Raw genomic sequence first — 19,386 nt, 5'->3', positions numbered from 1 at the left:
TATTGTTTATTAACATCTAAAAGAAAATCTAAATCAAATGTGTTTATATTATATTTGCATTATATTTTATACATCGCAATTTTAAGGTCTATATAGTGAGAACATGGAGCTCATAGTCACACACAACAAGGAGTAAAAACACATCCAAGAATATGCAATTTGGTGTATTTGTTATTCATATGGCCTAATGGGAGGATGAAATTCTGAGCTTGTAATGTAGATGAAAGATATTTTTAAAACACTATTAGCAGACTACTTAATGAAAAATGCATATAAATTAATATAAATGCATATAAATATCAGTTGTCACTCTATATCTCATGATATGATGATAATTAAATGCTTACTGTAATGCAGTGTAATACAATGATGATTAAAAGATGTACAAATAAGCATTATTCATATCATATTGACACTTACATTTAAAAGAAAGAAAAAAATGAATGGATAATCAAATATAATAGACTTAAAGGGACAGTTCACCCAAAAATGAAAATTCTGTCCATTTACTCACCCTCAAGTTATTCGAAACCTGTATGAGTTTCGTTTTTCTGTTAAACTGAAAAGAAGATATTTTGGAGAATATGGGTAAACAAACAGTTGATGGTCCTCATTGACTTCCACAGAAAAAAATACTATGGAAGTCAAAGGGGATCATCAACTTTTTTTTCAAAATATTTTCTTTTGTGTTCAACAGAAGAAATAAACTTATACAGGGTTGAAACAACCTGAGACATGGTTTTTATTTTTCCTTGCTAATAAATTATCAAGTATTACTTAATACATTTGATCAAGTATAAATACCAATCAGACAACAGAAGGCATGTAAGCAGATTGTGTACAACAGGTTTTTCATTCAGTTATGATAATGTTGATAATTCAGAGGCCTTAGAAATTAATGTATCACATTTGATAGTATGACATTTGGTAGTTAATCTGACATGTGAACGAGTAAAATATTATGATGACAGGTCAGTCCCACCCTTAAAATTACCATGGTATACTCCAATTATGCATTTTACAATAAAACTGAGCTACTATTAGGCACCATTCTCATCAAATATATCATAATTATTGTATTTTCTCATGAAAAAGTATAGATACAACGGTGCATGGTGAACTGGCCTTATACAAAAAGTATTAGGTTTCATTCTATGCCCAGTTTGTATTTTGTAAACCAATGTTTATCTGATATGAATCTGTTATAAATATAAACAATATACATGGGAGGCTGTTCTGTACTGGAATATAATATTACAGTGTTCAGATTAATAGGGAAAACCTCTACAACCTCACACACTCAGTCATCCGGCTTGTGATTATGTAATAGTGCCCAGACCGAGAGAGCAGCTCTGGCTCCACTGAGGTGCCTGAAGTCTCCCGAGAGTCCCGAGATTGTAAAAGGGTACGGTCCCTGATGGAAAAATATGAAATGAAATGGTCATTGAAATGTGGACTCATGTGACAGAAACACAAGTCTTTATAATGCTTTTCAAAATAGACTTTACTCCAAAATTATAATAAAGGGTAAAAATAGAGAAAATAGAAAGTGACTAATTATTGTTTTATCTTAAAGTAATTAAAAAACATGCATCAAACAAGTAATGCAATATTTAAATGTCAGCTAATTGTATTGTGTACAATTTACATGTAATGTGGGATATTTATCTTTACAATGAGATAAAAAGTATGCAAATACAATAGTATGCTACTATAAAAATAAAATATAAATGTCCATAGGCCAAATATGAACTACCTACATATTATTTATAATGACAAAATTAAATTAATGTATAATTAAATTAATATACAATTCTTAAAAATGACACTACAATAAAATGATTATAGCTGTGTAATTCCTACAGCAACTACTTTAGAAAAAAAAAACAATATTTAAACTATTGTATTGTATGACTCTATAGTACTTCAATAATAATTATTTTAATAGCTGCAATATGCAAGTACAGTATGCAAATTACTTTGGTGTGCTACCGTAAGCAAAAACCAAATATCATCTACATATTATTTATAATAATGCATTTAAATAAATAAATACAAAATGAATCAACAACAGTAAAATAATAATCAATTAATAAAATAACTGTGTAAATCTAAAGCAATTAGCTTAGGAAATCATTTTATTTAAAAAAATAAAATAAAAAATTTAATTTCTAGTCTTCATGGAACTTTTGCTGCATAAATGTCACTGCATACATTTAAATGAATACATAAGTTTAAAAAATAACCTCTCTGTAACCCGTCAGTTGGTCACTGAGTGCTTACAGCAGCAGGGTCCGTGGCTGTGACATCTCCATAATGCCTCCATTCATTTAAATGAAGCCCAGTAAAAAAGACTGCTCTCCCCCCTCAACGGACGCTGAAAAGCTGTGTCAATACCCTGTTGAGCAGGCCAAATGGGAAGTGAGTCAAAGCAAGTTTGTTCAAATCCAGGCCCTGCGTCATATTGGGGCGAGTGATGAGAGTTTGGGTTCGAGACCTGCGCTGGGGTCAAAGAGGATAATCAGTTATGTGTAACTCACTACAGCACATATACAAAATTGATCAAATGTCATTCGGTCCACCACAAAATACAGAGAAAAAAATTATCTGTGTTAGAACATGTACGTTTGTTTCCAATCAACACACACACACACACACACACACACAATAATGAATCATTTTATATATGATCTAGTTTTTTTAAGCTTGAGATGTCAAGAACACTGACTATGAATCAACAATTACATGGTCTGTAAACATTTAATAGGTAGAAAGGCCAAATTAAGACATGAACCAGACATCAAGTGTATTTTTGTGCACTATGAATCATGTTTCCATTTGTCGCTTGACAGAAGCTAAATGTGAAGATAGGCCGGCTCAAAACACTGGCACTAAGATTGACCAAAGAGGAAGAATTAATCATAAAGAAATCTGACAAATTTTTAGGTTTGATGTTTGGTCGAGCTCTAACATTACCAGTTGTGACATGATTCAAATATGATCAATTTAGAGGCTATTAGTGCACTTCATCTCTTACACTGTGTCCTTCATGTCAGCATTTCACGACCTTTTTTTGAGTGCTGGACCTCCATCATATGTCAAGCGATCATCAAAATACGATCATTAATGTCAAGGGCAATCAAGTATGATTCACAAATTGACTCGAATCTTTAGCCATGTCATTAATTCTGGGGCAATTTCTCTCTCTTTTCGTGACATAGAGGTTCTGAGCCATATTTCAGTCATTTGTGAACATTAGCCACTAAAAATGTTTCTATCACATGACGAAAAATGAAAAATGAAGTATCAGCAGTCCTTGACCGGCTTGAAATTTGTCACCTCAAAGAAAACGCTTCTGTTTTCCATTCCATCCACATGCTGGTCTGAAAAATAAGCAATCCAGCACGTTCACTCTGATGAATACGTGTTTCTCGTTTTTATTTTAGAGAGGAACTTGAGCAAACATTGCGATTTGCAGGGCTCCTGCTGTGAACAATGAAATACTGTGTCGTGACGGTCTGAATGACATCTCTTTTAGCTTTAAAGGTCAGTTTATCTTCAAGTTATGTTCTGAGACCCACTGAATCAGAATCATGAAGAATTCTTGGATATATTTACATTTTATAACGTATAATTTGTATATTACAATTTTTATTTACATTATTATATATTTTACATTATTACATCTTGTACATACCTTAAATATCAATATTGAAAACCGTTTTTGCGGCTCAATATTTTTGTAGAAATCATGATATATTTTTCCACAATTTTTGGATGAATAGAAAATATTTAATTATTATTATTAGATAATGATTTTTAATGTCTTTACTGTCACTTTTGATCAATTTAATGTGTCCTTTCTGAATAAAGTTATTCATTTTCCAAATGTTTGAATTGTAGTGTATCACAGTTTCAACAAAAATACAAATTTTACAATATTACAGTTTTTACTCTTTTTTGGATCAAATAAAAAACTGAATAAAAAATATTTCTTTTAACAACATTAAAAGCCTTAACTATTACAAGCATTTGACCTGTAGTCTACACAAGCAATTTTCCTTTTACATAGAATTATGAAACAATAATTACATTTAAGAGCATTTAAACCTGCAGTACAACAAATATACTATTGATATTGCTATTTAGATGACGCCATCGCTTTACCGGTTCATGGCTGTTAACTAGTACCCAGGGACGTGTGAAATCCTGGCCCTAATGAACTCACCCCACCCTCCACCTCATTCAAACTCCTCACTGAACTACAACTGTTATAAACCAAGTATGTTATAAGGGTCAGCTTTTCACCGTTAAGTGCAGACAATACCTGCAATTCACTGACTTCCTAGTATATTTTGAAATATACCTCAATGGTCACTCGTAAGACTTCGAAGGTCGTTAGTTTGATTCATAATGTACACACTAGAGCAACAATGTGCTAGTATGAGCATTAACAAGCACGGCTTGTGTGACCAGACACAATATGTTTTCATTTGAGCCGTCCATGGTTTTCCTGGTAATTACATTTCTGTTTCACACACGTGGTTTATAGTTCACACATGTGAATATATTGCAGGTATTGTTTATGTTGCGTGTGTAATGAGGTGTACTGGCTCATTGGAGGTCTCTACTCAAGACATTGTAGATATGGCTTTAGAAAGTAATGTTTACTAACAATCTAAATGGTTAAGTCTGCAGAAAAGGACAGAAAAAAACATTAAATGTGTAACCAGTTATGTACTGTAACTTGTTCTGAATCTCTGCTCTGTTAAATGTCTGAAATGTTGGCCGTTGCAGTTTTCTCTCACATAATTAGCCAGTCTTATCACACTTCCTGTGACACATTCTTTGCACAGAAGTGACTGGGCTCATGGGTTTAAAACAATATAATTTTACATTTCCTGACCATATATAACCTAAGTATGGGCGATGGATTCCATCTCATTGTTTTACCGAATTTACGCTCGATAGCAGGCAAGTTGAGTCACGTAGCCAAGATAATCATCTTGTTTGGGTAAAGGATATTAACTGACTATTGGGCAAAGCAAGTTCCTTCACACGCTGTATAAGGACAGGAGCATCTTAAAGGTGTATCTCACACTTCAAAAACGTGCGGAAAAGCAGCTTCTGTTGGTGAGTCATCACTTTAAAGTTTGAACTGTGAAATTCCAGCACCATCAGACATAGACTGATATTTGGTCGAGAGATTCTTGCAAGATTCACCAGTGTCTCTAAATATACCACACCAAAGGCCCACAATAGAGCTATAAAACCTGTACTAAACAGGAAACTGAAGCACAGACCGATATTTCCACATAACTGACAACTGATGCACAACAGATGATGAAGACTGATAAACTATATGCACATTTCATGATATTCACTACTCTAACTGTAAACAATCATGAAGTAATAAAGCAATGACCCCTATGACCTCTTCTGGTTTCTTGTAGATTTGAATGAAAAACCTAATTAAAAAGTGATCTAAAATACTGGTATTATGGGTAAGGGGAAACTGGGGTGGAGTTGCTTGGTACCATTTTCATTTGTTTGTTTTTTTGTTTTTTTTTGTTCATTTGTTGATTATCTCTGATGAAACAAACATAAAGACAAACCAACTAGCTGCAAAAGAAAATGAAATGAAAATGAAAAACCAAGACAGATTCAACGCCAAGAAATCTTTCATAGTTTTTATATACATATATTTTATACAAATAATATATCTATTAATTATCATTGATCTAAATATCTCTCAAAATACTTTTTAAAACATGTTTAGCTGAGGGGAAGGTGTTCATTTTTATCAAAGCAAAAATGCCCATAAAAATCAAAAAGTTATCCTCACTTTGACACATTTTGAGCTTTTAATGTATTTATAGAATCAATGATTGTGGGTAAAGAGGGCAAAAACATTACATTTGTGTGACAGCACCTCATGTGTCAACCTATCAACCCCAGTCTACCCTACATTCAAAATGCCACTCAGTGGCACTCAATAGTCCCCACTCCCACCTCTCTGCCTCCCTCTGCCCTTTTCTGTCTCTCTCTCCCACTCACTTTGCTAAACTTGTGCCCAATTTGAATTAGATCCCTTTCTGCTCCTGACTCACACAGGGAAGGCAAGCAGTCTAAAAACACAGGATTTTAGACATTTCCCAGCCGACAGATTAATGCAAGACACAAGGACATTACAAAAAGCAAACAAGAAGGGACACTACTAGTTTGGTAAGTTTTTTTATTATTATTATTGTAGTTAATTATAATATTGCTTGAAAGCTATTAAACACATTTATACATATACATATATATATAAAACAATGCATAATGCATACATATACATATATATATATATATATATGCATCATATGTTTTATTTATTCATTTGTCTATTAAAGTTTAGAATTTTGTTATGCAATTTTATTGGTTACATGTCTAGCAACTAATATTTTGTTATATTAATATTATTATTTTCTATAAATTCTATTATTTCATTAATATTAATATTCAGTATTTATAAAGCATGTTAATTAGTATCATGAAATAGTTCAACATTCAAATTAAACTGGATGAATGGATATATTTTATTCATATATTAATATATAACCAATATTATATTGGCATGCTTGCCTTTTCATTTTAGATAGCATCTACTCTTTTCTCATTTTGGGGAAAGTAATTACATTGAAGTTTGAGTAACATGGGTGTTTGAGTAAGTAAATTAATTTGCATTTTAAATATTAGTTCTTTTCTATCTTTTCATCTTGGATGTAAAAATCTCCTGATAAGGCTGGGCAAGGTGTGTCAAAGGTAAAGATACCTTTCCAGCAAGTGTGCATACGAGTCGTGATCTGTGACCAAATGCATGCCTACAGATTACATGTAGTATGTCCATGATTAACATGACATACTTTCAGCGTACTATATTACAGTACTAGACTTACCTGCCACTCTGTGTATTGAATGTGGACAGTGTTCTGGTCCCGTGGCTCTCTTGGGGTTTTGGTGATTTAGGGCCTCCTGTGGAATACAGCAGAGTGTTTACATTGGCTTTAATGCAGGTCTGCGTCCATGAGCACAGACCACAGCAGGAACAGAACTCTGCTTATTGGCCTGTGCCTGATGGGAAGAGAACATACCACACTGGCTGAATGGAGATACTGTAGAAGTCCTCTCTCCACCCCTGCTTGACAAGACCAGAATATAGCTGTAGACATCAAGTCGCATTTTTTAAACAGCATCTGAAAGGCACATGTGACTGGCCATTTTAAAGAAGGCTGGACACAGTTCACAAGAAGCTAGCCAGTAGGCAGATATACTTCATAAAGAAAGCATTTGTTTTCATATTTATAAAATGCAGTTGTTCATTTTGGTTGTAAAATAATTGGCATCATTTATTTTCTAGACAAGAATGTAATCTTGTCTTCATGACAGAGGGGATCCTCCTTGACTCACCTCAGACAGCTGAGTTAACATATTTCCGTCTATCAAGCATATGTTGAATGTGGCGCTTCTCACCACACACAACCTATTTTGCATGTCTGTTGGTGTGTGTGTGTGTGTGTGTGTGTCTGATTTAAAAAACATTTTCTGCACAGAATCTATTAAAAATAGAATAAACAGTATTACATATTAAAATATTTGTACTGTTTTTGTCTGAGCACAGTGAAAGCATGTTTAAGCTCTCATTTACTTGTATAGGAAGTGGTCTTTTGTTCTTACTTCTGATCCTACTGGCATATAAACCAGTCAAACAGAAGTAAGCAAGGCATTAGAGGTGGGAGATAAAAAGCTACTTCAGGGCCGTGCCAGGATGGAGGTCTCCTACAGCCACTCAGTGCATTTAAAACAGCTTGATTCAGAAAATCTGAGCAATAGCCAAGAGGGAAAATTTTAAGCAAAGTAGTGAATGATGCACTGTGCTCATTATCAAACTGAACTTTAGAATTTATAAATCATACAGGGAAATATATATATATTTTTTTTTTTCCCAAGCAGATTTCACAGTAAGCATTGATTAAAATTCAATTTACCAAGCCCAGAACATTTCCTGTGGCTCAAACAGTGAACTATTCTTCTTTAGAGAGAGACAGGGAGAAAGAGAGTGTATGTGTGAACATTTAAATGGGAGAGTGAATTAATGACATCATGTTTCCAATCTATTCCAAATTTCCACCAGGAGTAGAGTAGCTTAGTCAGCCCGTGTAAAGCCTCGGAAACAGGGAGAAATTCCCTTTGGAATGACTTGAGTGATTTGCTCAGTCCAGTGTGCCCTACATGTCACACCTTTAGGGGTACAACAGCTTGTTACTGGGCCAGTAGTCTTAAAGGGATATCTGTGTACCTTATTTACCCCTATTTAGCCCCTACTCTAAGTTTCCAACAGGGGTATTAGAAACAAAGTTGTGCCTTTAAGGGTACTATCCCTGTGACAACTCTTAAAATTATAACTTTTGCAGATTTTTTCTGACAGTTTTAGCTGTTCAATGCATTACTGTTGAATATTAATCAAATATGTGTGGTACTATTTATATAATAATGTAAAGCATCCACTCTTTTTCTAAGGTGAAACATGTCTTTGATTTGGCTCCTACTGTATGCATACATCCATGCCATTTCTGGCATGATCTTGTTTGGAGACATGGCTGGTAGGTGAACTTTTTAGATTGCTAAGATTTACTGCTTTTAGGTGAAAGAGAATTTCAAAATAAAATTATGTTTTACAGATCAGGACAGCCCCATTAGTGTGAGTATCCCTGTGGAACCACCAATGCGTCCCCTATTGGGGGGAAGCATGATTATACCTTGCTACTTCCAGGACAACACTGTCCAGGACCCTGGAGCCCCAACCACTGCCCCACTGCCCCACCGTATTAAGTGGAGCTACATCTACAAGGGCAGAATCTCTCTTATTCTCGTTGCCAGTGAGGGCGTGGTGCAGGTTGAGACAGACTACGTGGACCGGGTCCATATGGTAAACTACCCCATGGTGCCAACTGACGCCACCATTGAGATCTCAGAACTCCACTCCAGTGACTCCGGCACCTACCGCTGTGAGGTCATGCAGGGGATTGAAGATAACTATGATTCTGTTGAAATGCAAGTCCAAGGTAATGCACTTTCAAACTGTTCAGACACAAAAAGTACATTTATTAAACATATAAATAACTGAAAGTGAGAATTAAATAAGTGGGTCAAATCTTTACAGGCATTGTGTTTCACTACCGAGCAATTTCTACTCGATATACCTTGACATTTGAGATGGCAAAGGCAGCCTGCATCCAGAACAGTGCTGTTATTGCAACTCCCGCACAGCTGCAAGCTGCCTATGATGATGGATACCATCAATGTGATGCTGGTTGGCTTTCAGACCAAACTGTGAGGTAATGTGAAAAGATCAATATCTAATAACAACATTAATAAAAACCACTCACAAACATGGGTGGTCACGAGCAGGTGTATAAGACGCAGTGAATACAATGGAAACAATGCTAATATATTTAGTAAACATTTAATTAAGTTATAACTATAATAAGATTCTATGCAATTCTCCATAGGTATCCCATTCATGAGCCAAGGGAGCCTTGCTATGGAGACAAAGACAATTTCCCAGGGGTACGAACATATGGAGTCAGAGACATCAATGAGACCTATGACGTGTACTGTTTTGCAGAGAAAATGTCAGGTACCTCAGGCAGTGTTTCCAAACTGAAATGTAAATAGTTGGTGTGTTTTTGCTGTGTTTTTACTTTATGGATTCTAATCATCACCCAGGCAGTTTGTTCTACTCTATGTCTGTGGAGAAGTTCACCTTTGCAGAGGCTGATGACCAGTGTGCAAAGTTGGGAGCCCAAATGGCCACCACAGGGCAACTCTACCTAGCATGGAAGGATGGTATGGATGTGTGCAGTGCTGGCTGGCTAGCAGACAGGAGTGTGAGGTACCCCATTAACATAGCTCGACCCCAGTGTGGTGGGGGGCTTTTGGGAGTGCGAACGGTTTACCTGTTTCCAAATCAGACGGGTTATCCATACCCAGACTCCCGCTATGACGCAATCTGTTATGCAGGTAAGCACAGAGAATGTAATTCATATTTGAGCTTTTTTGTACTTTGTTTGCAATGTCACTTCACATTAGGGCTGCAACAACGAATCGATTAAATCGATAAAAATCGATTACTAAAAGCGTTGGCAACGAATTTCATAATCGATTCGTTGTGTCGCGCGACGCGGAGACGTTTGATTATTAAAAAAAAAAAAAAAAAACTTTAGTTGAGCGCGGAGCGGAGTGAACACACTCGGTCTCTCGCGCACGGATGCTAGCAGAGTTTGGCGCCTCATAAATAAAAAAAAAAGTAAAAAAAAAAAAAAAAACGAGCGGAGGTAGAGGAAAGATACATGGCGGAGGCAGAGAAATCCGTGCGACCCAAGTCATCCAAGGTGTGGGAGCAGGGGCGGCGTTTGCGTATGGCAGAGTATGGCAGTTGCCATACCCTAGCCCAGTCAGGTGCTGTGAAAAATTATCCAAACTTGAGTCGCTTATAATTCGTTTTTATTATTTTAAATCAGAGAGTTTTAAAAATAGTAAACCAATGATAAGCATTAAAATAACTTGTCAGTAAAACTTCGTAACGCCATTGGATCATCGAGCTCTCAGCGAGACCTCGTACCTTCACCCCGCCTCCGTTCAGATTGACGCGCCGCGCACAGCCTGGAAGATGAGATCTCTGCTTTTTCGCAATGCGAGGGTGAATAAATAATTGGTGTTTGAATAGTACAGCGTTTTCTTTACTCAAACACTATGTCAGTAAAGGATAATGTTTTTGTGTGTTTGAAGAGTGGAGAAGAATTAGTTATTTGCTGTCTATATACGTTTTAAATATCCTGTGCATTATGTGCATAAGCGCTTAATTTGAGATTTTGGCCAAGTGTATTAAACAACAAGAAAAAACTAAGCGCCCATATAGCTACAATCAAAGTTATATAACCTGTAAAAGTTGATGAAAGCATAATGCACTTAATGCACTTATGCACTGCATAACAGTTACAGCCGTTCTAACGACAGACAAAACACTCCATCTCCGTCATTCTCTGGTCAAAAACATTATTAACTCCATTTGAGCTTGATTTTCATATAATGTTAAGTGCAGGTGTCTGATACAATACCAACGCTAACGACGCAGTGTTGTTAATTATTTAATTTTTGCACTCCCAAAAAAGTCTATATATTTGGCAGATGTAAAGCATACATGTGTATGTTTTTGTGTTAGTCCATTTTATTTTATTTTATTATTATTATAACAGCTCAGGGATGTTCAAGGAGCAACATGTTTGTGCACTTTCTAAAGATTTTAGTTCTGTTTTTGAATAAAGGGTTGAAATGAATGTTTTTTTTTTTTTTAAATCCGATTCATCGATTAATCGAAAAAATAATCGACAGATTAATCGATTATTAAAATAATCGTTAGTTGCAGCCCTACTTCACATTTACACACCTCAAAACAATCATATCACAATGTCACTAAAGGAACAGAAACTCAAAAAGGAAAAACTTATTTAATCACCATTTTATTGTTCCAAACTTCAGCATTCAAGGAGGTCTGTGTCCTCTTGTGATTCAAAAGACAGTCAATTCTCACAAACTTTGTTAATTATTTTTCAGAAAAAGAAGATAAGGTCTCAACAAAGACCTCTCCATTTCCTAAAATATACACTACCACGGATTCCACGTTCAGTGTGGCTACATTCACCTCAAGCCCTTCAGCCTATACTGAAGAGGTGACCACAGTAGGGGAGGTCCGAGGCCAGCTAGTGACAGATGAGCCTCATAACACCACAAGCATAGAAAGTCCTCTACCTTTACCTTCCAACATAACTGAGGTTGAGGAGGACATTATTAATGTGATCACAGCTCTGCCTTACTTGGGATATGAGATTCCCATGGACAATGTCACTGCTGGTAAGTAAACTAAACTGGATCCAGTGTATGATATCAAACCACATAAAATTAGGAGTGTAAACACCCAAACACCATTGAAGGTAACTGAGCCAAAGTAAATGAGCAAAAACAAGGATCTACAAGAGTTACAGGGACAAAATCAACTGATTTTCAAAGCAGATGTTAACACCATGTGCAAATAGTAGAGTTTAAATATGGCCAAACCTTTCCTTGCCCTAGAAACTAAGGGAGTGATATTCCACTATCGCGCTGACTCCAGACGCTATGCTTACACCTTTGAGGAAGCACAAGTGGCATGTCAGAAGCTGGGAGCAGTCATAGCCACCCCTGAGCTTCTTCAGACGGCTTATGAAGCTGGCCTTCATCAATGCAGTGCAGGTTGGCTACATGACCAGACTGTCAGGTAAGCTTATTTTTTACAAAGTGCTGCCCTATATGTTCCTAACTCCATTTGTTTCTGTTGAATTAACTGGAATCCTGGATCAAATATTGTTGACACCTTATTTAGCATTCAACACCGTTTTCAGATATCCAATTGTGCATCCTCAAAAGAAGTGCTCTGGAGATCAGAAGGACCTCCCTGGCATACGCTCTTACAATGTTAGGCCTGCACATGAGCGGTACGATGTGTACTGTTATATGGACCAGATAAAGGGTGAGTAAAGGTTAATTCATGACATAAAAATTAACACTTTTATTTAATCCTCTATGATCTCACTGTTCAGTCTCTATCCCTTAGGGGAGATCTTCCATGTGAGCTCATTAGCAGGCTTCACCTACTATGAAGCTGTTGCCCATTGCAGAAAACTGGGTTCTACTCTTGCTTCAACTGGAGAACTGTACGCCTCATGGAATCAGGGTTTCCACAAGTGCAGTCCAGGCTGGCTGTCTGATCGCAGTGTCCGCTATCCTGTCCGCAACCCAGGCTTTGGTTGTGGTGAAAACAAGACAGGAGTGCACACTATTTATGCTCAACCAAACCAAACAGGCTTCCCAAATCCATACTCCAGATACGATGCATATTGCATCAAAGGTATAGTAGCTTTTAAGCCTGTATTCCAGATTTTGCAATGAAAGGCAAGACTGGGTGTTGATCTTGGAGATTCTTGTTTATTTTTCAGCAAATCTGTCTGTGCTGCTTGATGAAGATATGTTGAACACTACAAAGATGGGGAAAGATCTTAACATGACGGACATAACAGAGCTGCTGAGACCTGGTCTGAGATATGTTGGATATAGCCACTTTCTACTGCTAATCTTTACTGCATTATTGTCTTATTTAAGTATGCTAACATTCTGTGATGTGTGTTACAGTTCGTCCAATTGTCCCTCCCTTGCTTGTGGACCTGTCTGGATCTGGATCGGGCTCAGGCTCAGCATCAGGCTCAGAATCAGGTGATCCTGATTCCCATTCTGGGTACATGTCAGGGAGTGGCATACCCAGTGGGAGCACATCCGGTTCTGACCAAAGTGGTGATTCATCAGGTAACCTTGTGAGGTACCAAGAAGGTGCAGATACACTTGTGTGGCAGACTTCTGCCTCAGGCAGCTCTATGGAGGCAAGAGAAGGTAGTGGCAGCGGCAGTGGTGTTATCATTACTTCAGTATCATCAGGGGACCAAGAATCTGGAGAGGAATCTGGACTCTTTTATGAACAAAGTGGAGCTAGAGGCCTTCCATCAGGACTTGGCAGTGGATCTAGCGGTTCAGGAACAAGTGGATTCTTCAGTGGTGAGGAATCAAGCCTTCCATCAGGACTTGGCAGTGGAATTAGCGGTTCAGGAACAAGTGGGTTCTTCAGTGGTGAGGAATTGAGTGGGTCAGGCTTCTCTAGTGTATCATTTATAAACACAGAAATGATAGATCTGACTGCAAGTCCTTCTGGAGAACAGGAATTGTCTGGTGTTTCTCCGTTTGAATTGACTGATGTTAGTGGTATTGGCTCTGCTTCTGGCTCTGCTATTGGATCTGGCTCTGGATTTGGATCTGGCACCATCATTGACTTTGCGTCTGGCTCTGCCATTGGCTTTGGATCTGGCTCTGCTTCTGGAGCTTCGGGTTATCCCAGTCATCCTTCAGGTGAGGTATCTGGCCACATTCAGAGTCAGGATGGAAAGATTGTCATTCTGACGGATGATGAGGTCGAGTTGATGTTTAGGCCTACAATCGGAACAGAACAGGGTCGTGGATCCGTGGAGATCAGTGGAGAGGGCAGTAGTCAAGAACATTATGCTGAGGACCTCTCCATATCTCTTTCTAATAGTACTTCATATGAAGATTATTGGAGTGTCAATGAAACTGTTGATCTCCTACCAGAAACACATAAGCAACTTAATGTCATCACTGAAGCATTTGATGTGACTGATCAGTCACCACTGAACACAACACCACCCACCACTTCTGTACTCATTACTTCACCTTCAGCTTTACTACAAACACCAAAAGCTATGGAGGAGCCTTCTGTAACTGATGGTAATAACTGAGAAAAACTGTCATTTTGATGTTATTTAACTGGTGTGCAACAACATACTTTTTAACATTTTTAATTAAGATGAATATGTCTTTAGCAGCTTCTGCTAACCCCTGCGATCCAAACCCCTGTGGTCAAGGTTTATGCTCTCTACAAGGTGGCATCGCAGTATGTCAGTGTCATTTAGGATTCAGCGGGGAAAACTGCTCAACATGTAAGTGAAAAGTCATGGAGCATTTTAACAAACATATCACGCTATGCATTTATTTTGACTTAAGGTAAGTTTTAACCACCTTTGTCTTGCTGCCTTGTTACTTCCTACTGGCAAGTAATAGAATAATCAAAGTGGACTTCACAGGGTTTTTGATTATCTTGCATGAAATTATAAATCGTAGGGTACATTTATAAATGATGATTTTCTAGGCCATTTGAAAGGAATATTTTTTGCCAAGTGAAGTATACAGATATACCCTGTTCAGTACGTAGGGAGTCTGTCAGTCTTGCTAGTCTTCTATAACTAGCCACCCTTAAAGAACACATAATAAAAACTAGTAAAATTCATTGTCTCTTCTGTGTTGTCAGCGGTACAGGGATGTGCTGAGGGGTGGATGGAGTTCATGGGCAGCTGTTATATCCATTTTGATGAGCGTGAGACCTGGACCAGTGCTGAGCAACACTGTCAAGAGCTAAACTCTCACCTGGTTAGCATATCCTCCCAACAAGAACAAGAGTTTGTAAAAAGTGAGTTCGATCTGATAATCTGAATTAAAGACGTATCTGCTTGTTGATCTAAATGAAAGTGCTTATACATTTCTAAACGACCTAGATCAAGCTCGTGACTATCAATGGATTGGACTAAATGACAAGGATGTGCAAAATCAGTTTAGCTGGACAGACGGAAGCCCTTTGGTGAGGATACCTTCCTCTGAGATTCTTTCCAAATTGAGCAACGACTGTGTTCTGAGGCATTTGCAGTAAGTCGCTGTTTCAACCTGTGCTACTTTCTCTGCAGATATATAAAAACTGGAGACCCAATCAGCCAGATAATTACTTCAGCACTAGAGAAGACTGTGTTGTAATGATATGGCATGAGGATGGCCAGTGGAATGATGTACCCTGCAACTATCATCTTCCTTTTACTTGCAAAAGTGGACCTGGTAAGAAGAGTTGACAGACATTAACTTCAGCACCAAGTCAGCCCTACCCAATTAGCTAAGTGATCTATTAGCCTATCACAATAGCTATTTAATTTATTGCGTTAATTTACGGCAATTATAGTGCAGCTACATCAAGATACTTTTGTGTAATTATCAATGGAGCATGAATACTATAAACTTAAAGGAACTTCTAATTTCTTGTTTTGATAGCAAGAGAAATGCTTTTGCTGTTTTACTCTTTTTACTGTAGTCACATGTTCATCACCTCCTGAAGTGAAGAATGCCAGGATGTTAGGCAACAGCAAAGATCGCTACCCTGTTAATTCCATCATTCGATACCAGTGTGACAGTGGATTCACACAGCGCCACCTTTCAGTGGTACGTTGCTTACCTGACGGTCAGTGGGAGGAGCCTAAAGTGGAATGCATAGGAGGCAAGTATACACCACACATACTAGATGGCAAAGTTACTATGTTATGCTCTGTAGTGTGAAGTTCCAATACCAAAACTATTAATGTCAATGTTATTACCTCCCTCAACAGGCAAAACAAACAACAGGCTACGGAAAAGATCACTCAAGACACATCCCAAAGCAGTCAATAGTCGAACGTGGAGGAAAGTCCTCTAAACAAGACAAAAAAAAAAAAAAAACACACCTCAAAACATCCAGAGGACTGTTATTAATAAAGATCATCTGTACAGAAGCCGTGTTTACCCAAAAAATCTCAAAGACAAGGGAATAACTTATGTAATGACAAACTTTACTTAGTCCGTCTGGCTGATTGGTTTACAAGTGCTACTCAGAGCTCTGTTTTGGGGAAAAGAAAGATATCTGGGTTTATTTAAATTTATTTAAATAGGATTTTATTCCTCCCGCTTATGTAACTTCTGGGCCACAGGAGATAATCTAATCTAAAAAGAATAGACAAAATTTCACTTTAATTTTTTTTCACTTTAATTATTACGTAATCACCACTTAGTCCCTAAAATAAAAGCAAAGCATAGGAATTTACTTTACCATTAGTGCAAGTCTTAAAAGGTTTCCTCCTGGCCACAAGGTAACACTAATGCTTACTTGTGTGAACAACATTTTCCCATTTTCTCTCTAACACTTTGCACAATCCAAAACTGTGATGTGGCTCAGTATGTTCAGAATGGAAGACTAGCTTACTACTTAGTGAATATGGTACAGTATACTGCCTACAGTTTAAAAAAAAAAAAATAAGTGAAAGAGTAGGCATTGACATGACCATCACATGACCTATTACTCTGCATATGAACAACGACGACAAAATTTGCATACACAGTATACATACTACATACTGCAGCAATGGTACAGATAGTGCAGAATTATGCAGAATAAACATAGCCTCTACAATCCCCAATTTCACCCTATTTAATACTTAATGTACTACACTGATGATTAGAAAATGCACATTTTTGAATATGTAGAAACAAAATAACAGTATTGGGACATTTTTTAGTGTTTAGTATTGTTGCATACTATTTGCATTTGAATGTAAGTGTTTGTATCGAGCTCCATAATTACCTTAGTTTAACTTTTAGGTTCATACATTTGCATGTGGCAACATTGGCCTTGCATTCCTTTTTATTTTATACAATTTAAAAGGAGGACACAAGGGGTTGTGGGCAATAGATAAACTTTGGAAATCTGCCAGAAATAGTGTACCATCCTGGCACCCTTGGCATACTATTTCAACATATTATGATTTGGGATGCAAAAAAAAATCCTTATCTGGCATACTATTGTCTGTGTACTTCTGGGAAACAATAAAGTTCAGAACAAGACAAAAGGCTTTAATGACCACAGCTGGACATAATTACATTTAAGTACGTTAGTATTTCAAATTCTTTAATTAAGATGTGTCTTTTTATGTGTTTTGTTGTTTGTTGTAGATTAAATGTCTAGTTGTATTTTTGTGAAACTGTGAAAGATAAATTCCCCAGCTTTTTGCTTCTGATTCTACGTCATCTTGCAGTAGTATACAAATGTTTACTCAGATTAGAAAGATTTCTTAATTCACAAGTTCATATGATTCGGCTAGGCCTCCATAACAGATTTAAGCTCTAATATTGTCTATAGAGACAAACGTAAATTTTCAAATGAGACAGGCTTACAAGATGGGAATTTTTAAATTGCCTAAAAGAGTTTAAAAGTCCATACTAATAAGCCAACACATATAGTGTGTGCCACAATGTTGATTGACAGAGTCAATCGTTTACAATAAAGCAATTTCTCATTCATTTTGCACTCTGTCAATGTCAGCTCTATGCTGAGCTCATATCTGTCTTAGTACCCCTAAAATAAACAGACTAAATGTGTGAATAAAGTCGTTTTTTTTCTTTTAATACCAGAGAGTGGTATTAAAGCTGAAATGTGTAATATCTTTGCCACTAGCATCAACAAATTAATGGCTGTTTTCAAAAAGCTTTTCCAAACATTCTCTCCCTCTGCCATTGGTCAAACAAACAGACAGTCCCACCCAAAATGTCTGAGCCGATGTTGCCGTTGTCGGGCTGATCGGGATGCTTAAACACACAGAGCCACACTGTGTTCACACTTTTCTGGGAAATAAACCTACCAGCGACTGACTTGTAGTTCTTTCTGCATATTGAACTGGGATGGAAAACATTTCAGCATAAAAACACCATGCACTTCACATTTAAGTGGCTGAATGGTGAGTTTGTGTGAGAGAAAGAGAAATGTTGAGACAAACCTATGCTTGGAACTTATCCTCTATTTAGTCAACATATAAACAGTAATTCTACCCCAAATTATCATAAGGATTATGTTTAATGTTTACTCCATTCAGGGTTCCCACAACCTGACCAATGTATTTCCATAACTTCTCCATGAGATTTTCAATTATTTGTGATTAGATACAGATTTTATGGAGACTGAACAAACAACGGCAATATCAACAAATTTACATGACTTCTCAATTATTATTTTTGAACTTTCATTAATTTTCATGCTTCCATGTCTGAAAAAAAATCCCAAATTTAGAAAAGTGCAGTACATTGTGCACCAAAATAGTGTTTAGACAAGTACATCATTGCTTTAGATAGAATATATCAAACCGAGTGGCATTTGCAACAAATAATACATGATTAATTAAAATGTCCAAATACTTTTTGTGGCCACTGCATATAAGTATTTAACCTGTATACACAGAGCCTTTTATGTACTACATACCCGGTAGTATCAAACGAATATTGTTGAGAGACGGGTCAAAAAAGGACAGTTCATGTGGACATGACCCAACATTACTCAACATCTAAGACCTCAATTATAAGGCAAACAAAACAGTGCCTACTTCATGACAGTTTCTCAAGGGAAAAGAAAAAACCTAAAAGCACATGAATATACCTCTCTTACCTAACACTGTGCATCTTTATGAGCAGTTAGCAGAATGAAAAGCCAGACTGAGGAACACTGCTGGCTTTTCATGTGCTACTCCTCCCCCACCTTCCATCCATGTTTGGGAAGCAGGTGTAAATAAGGTACAACTTTGACGCCAAGGGATCATGAAGTCCTGTGGAAAGGGTGGGGTAATCAAACCCCCTCCCATAATTGGCTTAATGCTAAAGAGAAACTCAGTGACACCGGCATGAAGAATGTTGAGTTGCTCTTGACTTGAACAGTGTGTGGTGTAGTTTAACTTGTTTGACGCGGGGCGGCGGGATTCTGCTGACTCACTTTGGCGCGCCTCCTGCTGGTCAGGATAAGAAACTTACCTGAATGTCATGCTTATCTATGGGGACAAGGCTGACTTGTTCCAA

At 37.2% G+C, this 19,386-nt stretch overlaps 1 protein-coding gene and 1 long non-coding RNA gene across 7 annotated transcripts; one reads left to right on the top strand and one right to left on the bottom strand.

Moving 5' to 3' along the window:
• Nucleotides 1–55: 55 nt before the first annotated feature.
• Nucleotides 56–19,232, bottom strand: LOC131534433 (uncharacterized). Of its 4 annotated transcripts, XR_009269356.1 has the most exons (6): nucleotides 9,246–9,335; nucleotides 9,047–9,123; nucleotides 7,137–7,180; nucleotides 6,942–7,017; nucleotides 2,247–2,502; nucleotides 56–1,414 (listed from the first exon to the last, which is right to left on the bottom strand). It is a non-coding gene; the product is annotated as an uncharacterized LOC131534433 (long non-coding RNA). The 4 variants fall into 4 exon arrangements; XR_009269358.1 differs by lacking the exons at nucleotides 9,047–9,123; nucleotides 9,246–9,335 and adding an exon at nucleotides 18,983–19,232 and having other exon boundaries at nucleotides 7,137–7,238; XR_009269355.1 differs by lacking the exons at nucleotides 9,047–9,123; nucleotides 9,246–9,335 and adding an exon at nucleotides 18,983–19,232.
• Nucleotides 6,106–17,921, top strand: acanb (aggrecan b). Of its 3 annotated transcripts, none has more exons than XM_058767233.1 (18): nucleotides 6,106–6,225; nucleotides 8,563–8,645; nucleotides 8,724–9,107; nucleotides 9,206–9,380; nucleotides 9,555–9,682; nucleotides 9,772–10,065; nucleotides 11,659–11,955; nucleotides 12,175–12,358; nucleotides 12,483–12,610; nucleotides 12,695–12,988; nucleotides 13,077–13,172; nucleotides 13,270–14,427; nucleotides 14,565–14,639; nucleotides 15,008–15,166; nucleotides 15,252–15,334; nucleotides 15,438–15,582; nucleotides 15,833–16,015; nucleotides 16,125–17,921. In XM_058767233.1, the coding sequence occupies exons 2-18, from the start codon at nucleotides 8,570–8,572 to the stop codon at nucleotides 16,208–16,210; spliced, it is 3,945 nt and encodes a 1,314-aa protein (XP_058623216.1). In that variant the 5' UTR covers nucleotides 6,106–6,225; nucleotides 8,563–8,569; the 3' UTR covers nucleotides 16,211–17,921. The 3 variants fall into 3 exon arrangements, with proteins under 3 accessions (XP_058623216.1, XP_058623215.1, XP_058623213.1); XM_058767232.1 differs by having other exon boundaries at nucleotides 14,526–14,639; XM_058767230.1 differs by having other exon boundaries at nucleotides 14,523–14,639.
• Nucleotides 19,233–19,386: the final 154 nt, after the last annotated feature.

Source organism: Onychostoma macrolepis, chromosome 25 (assembly GCF_012432095.1).
Source record: "Onychostoma macrolepis isolate SWU-2019 chromosome 25, ASM1243209v1, whole genome shotgun sequence".
NCBI classification, from domain to species: domain Eukaryota; kingdom Metazoa; phylum Chordata; class Actinopteri; order Cypriniformes; family Cyprinidae; genus Onychostoma; species Onychostoma macrolepis.
This window is presented reverse-complemented; position numbering and strand designations above follow the sequence as displayed.

What these genes read in the sequence shown, in the direction of transcription:
- acanb (XM_058767230.1), top strand. Translation starts at nt 8,570, where the DNA reads ATGTCTTTGATTTGGCTCCTACTGTATGCATACATCCATGCCATTTCT. An exon ending in CTACATGACCAGACTGTCAG is followed by an intron (nt 12,359 to 12,482) that starts GTAAGCTTATTT and finishes CACCGTTTTCAG; the next exon opens with ATATCCAATTGTGCATCCTC. An exon ending in AGAACAAGAGTTTGTAAAAA is followed by an intron (nt 15,167 to 15,251) that starts GTGAGTTCGATC and finishes TAAACGACCTAG; the next exon opens with ATCAAGCTCGTGACTATCAA.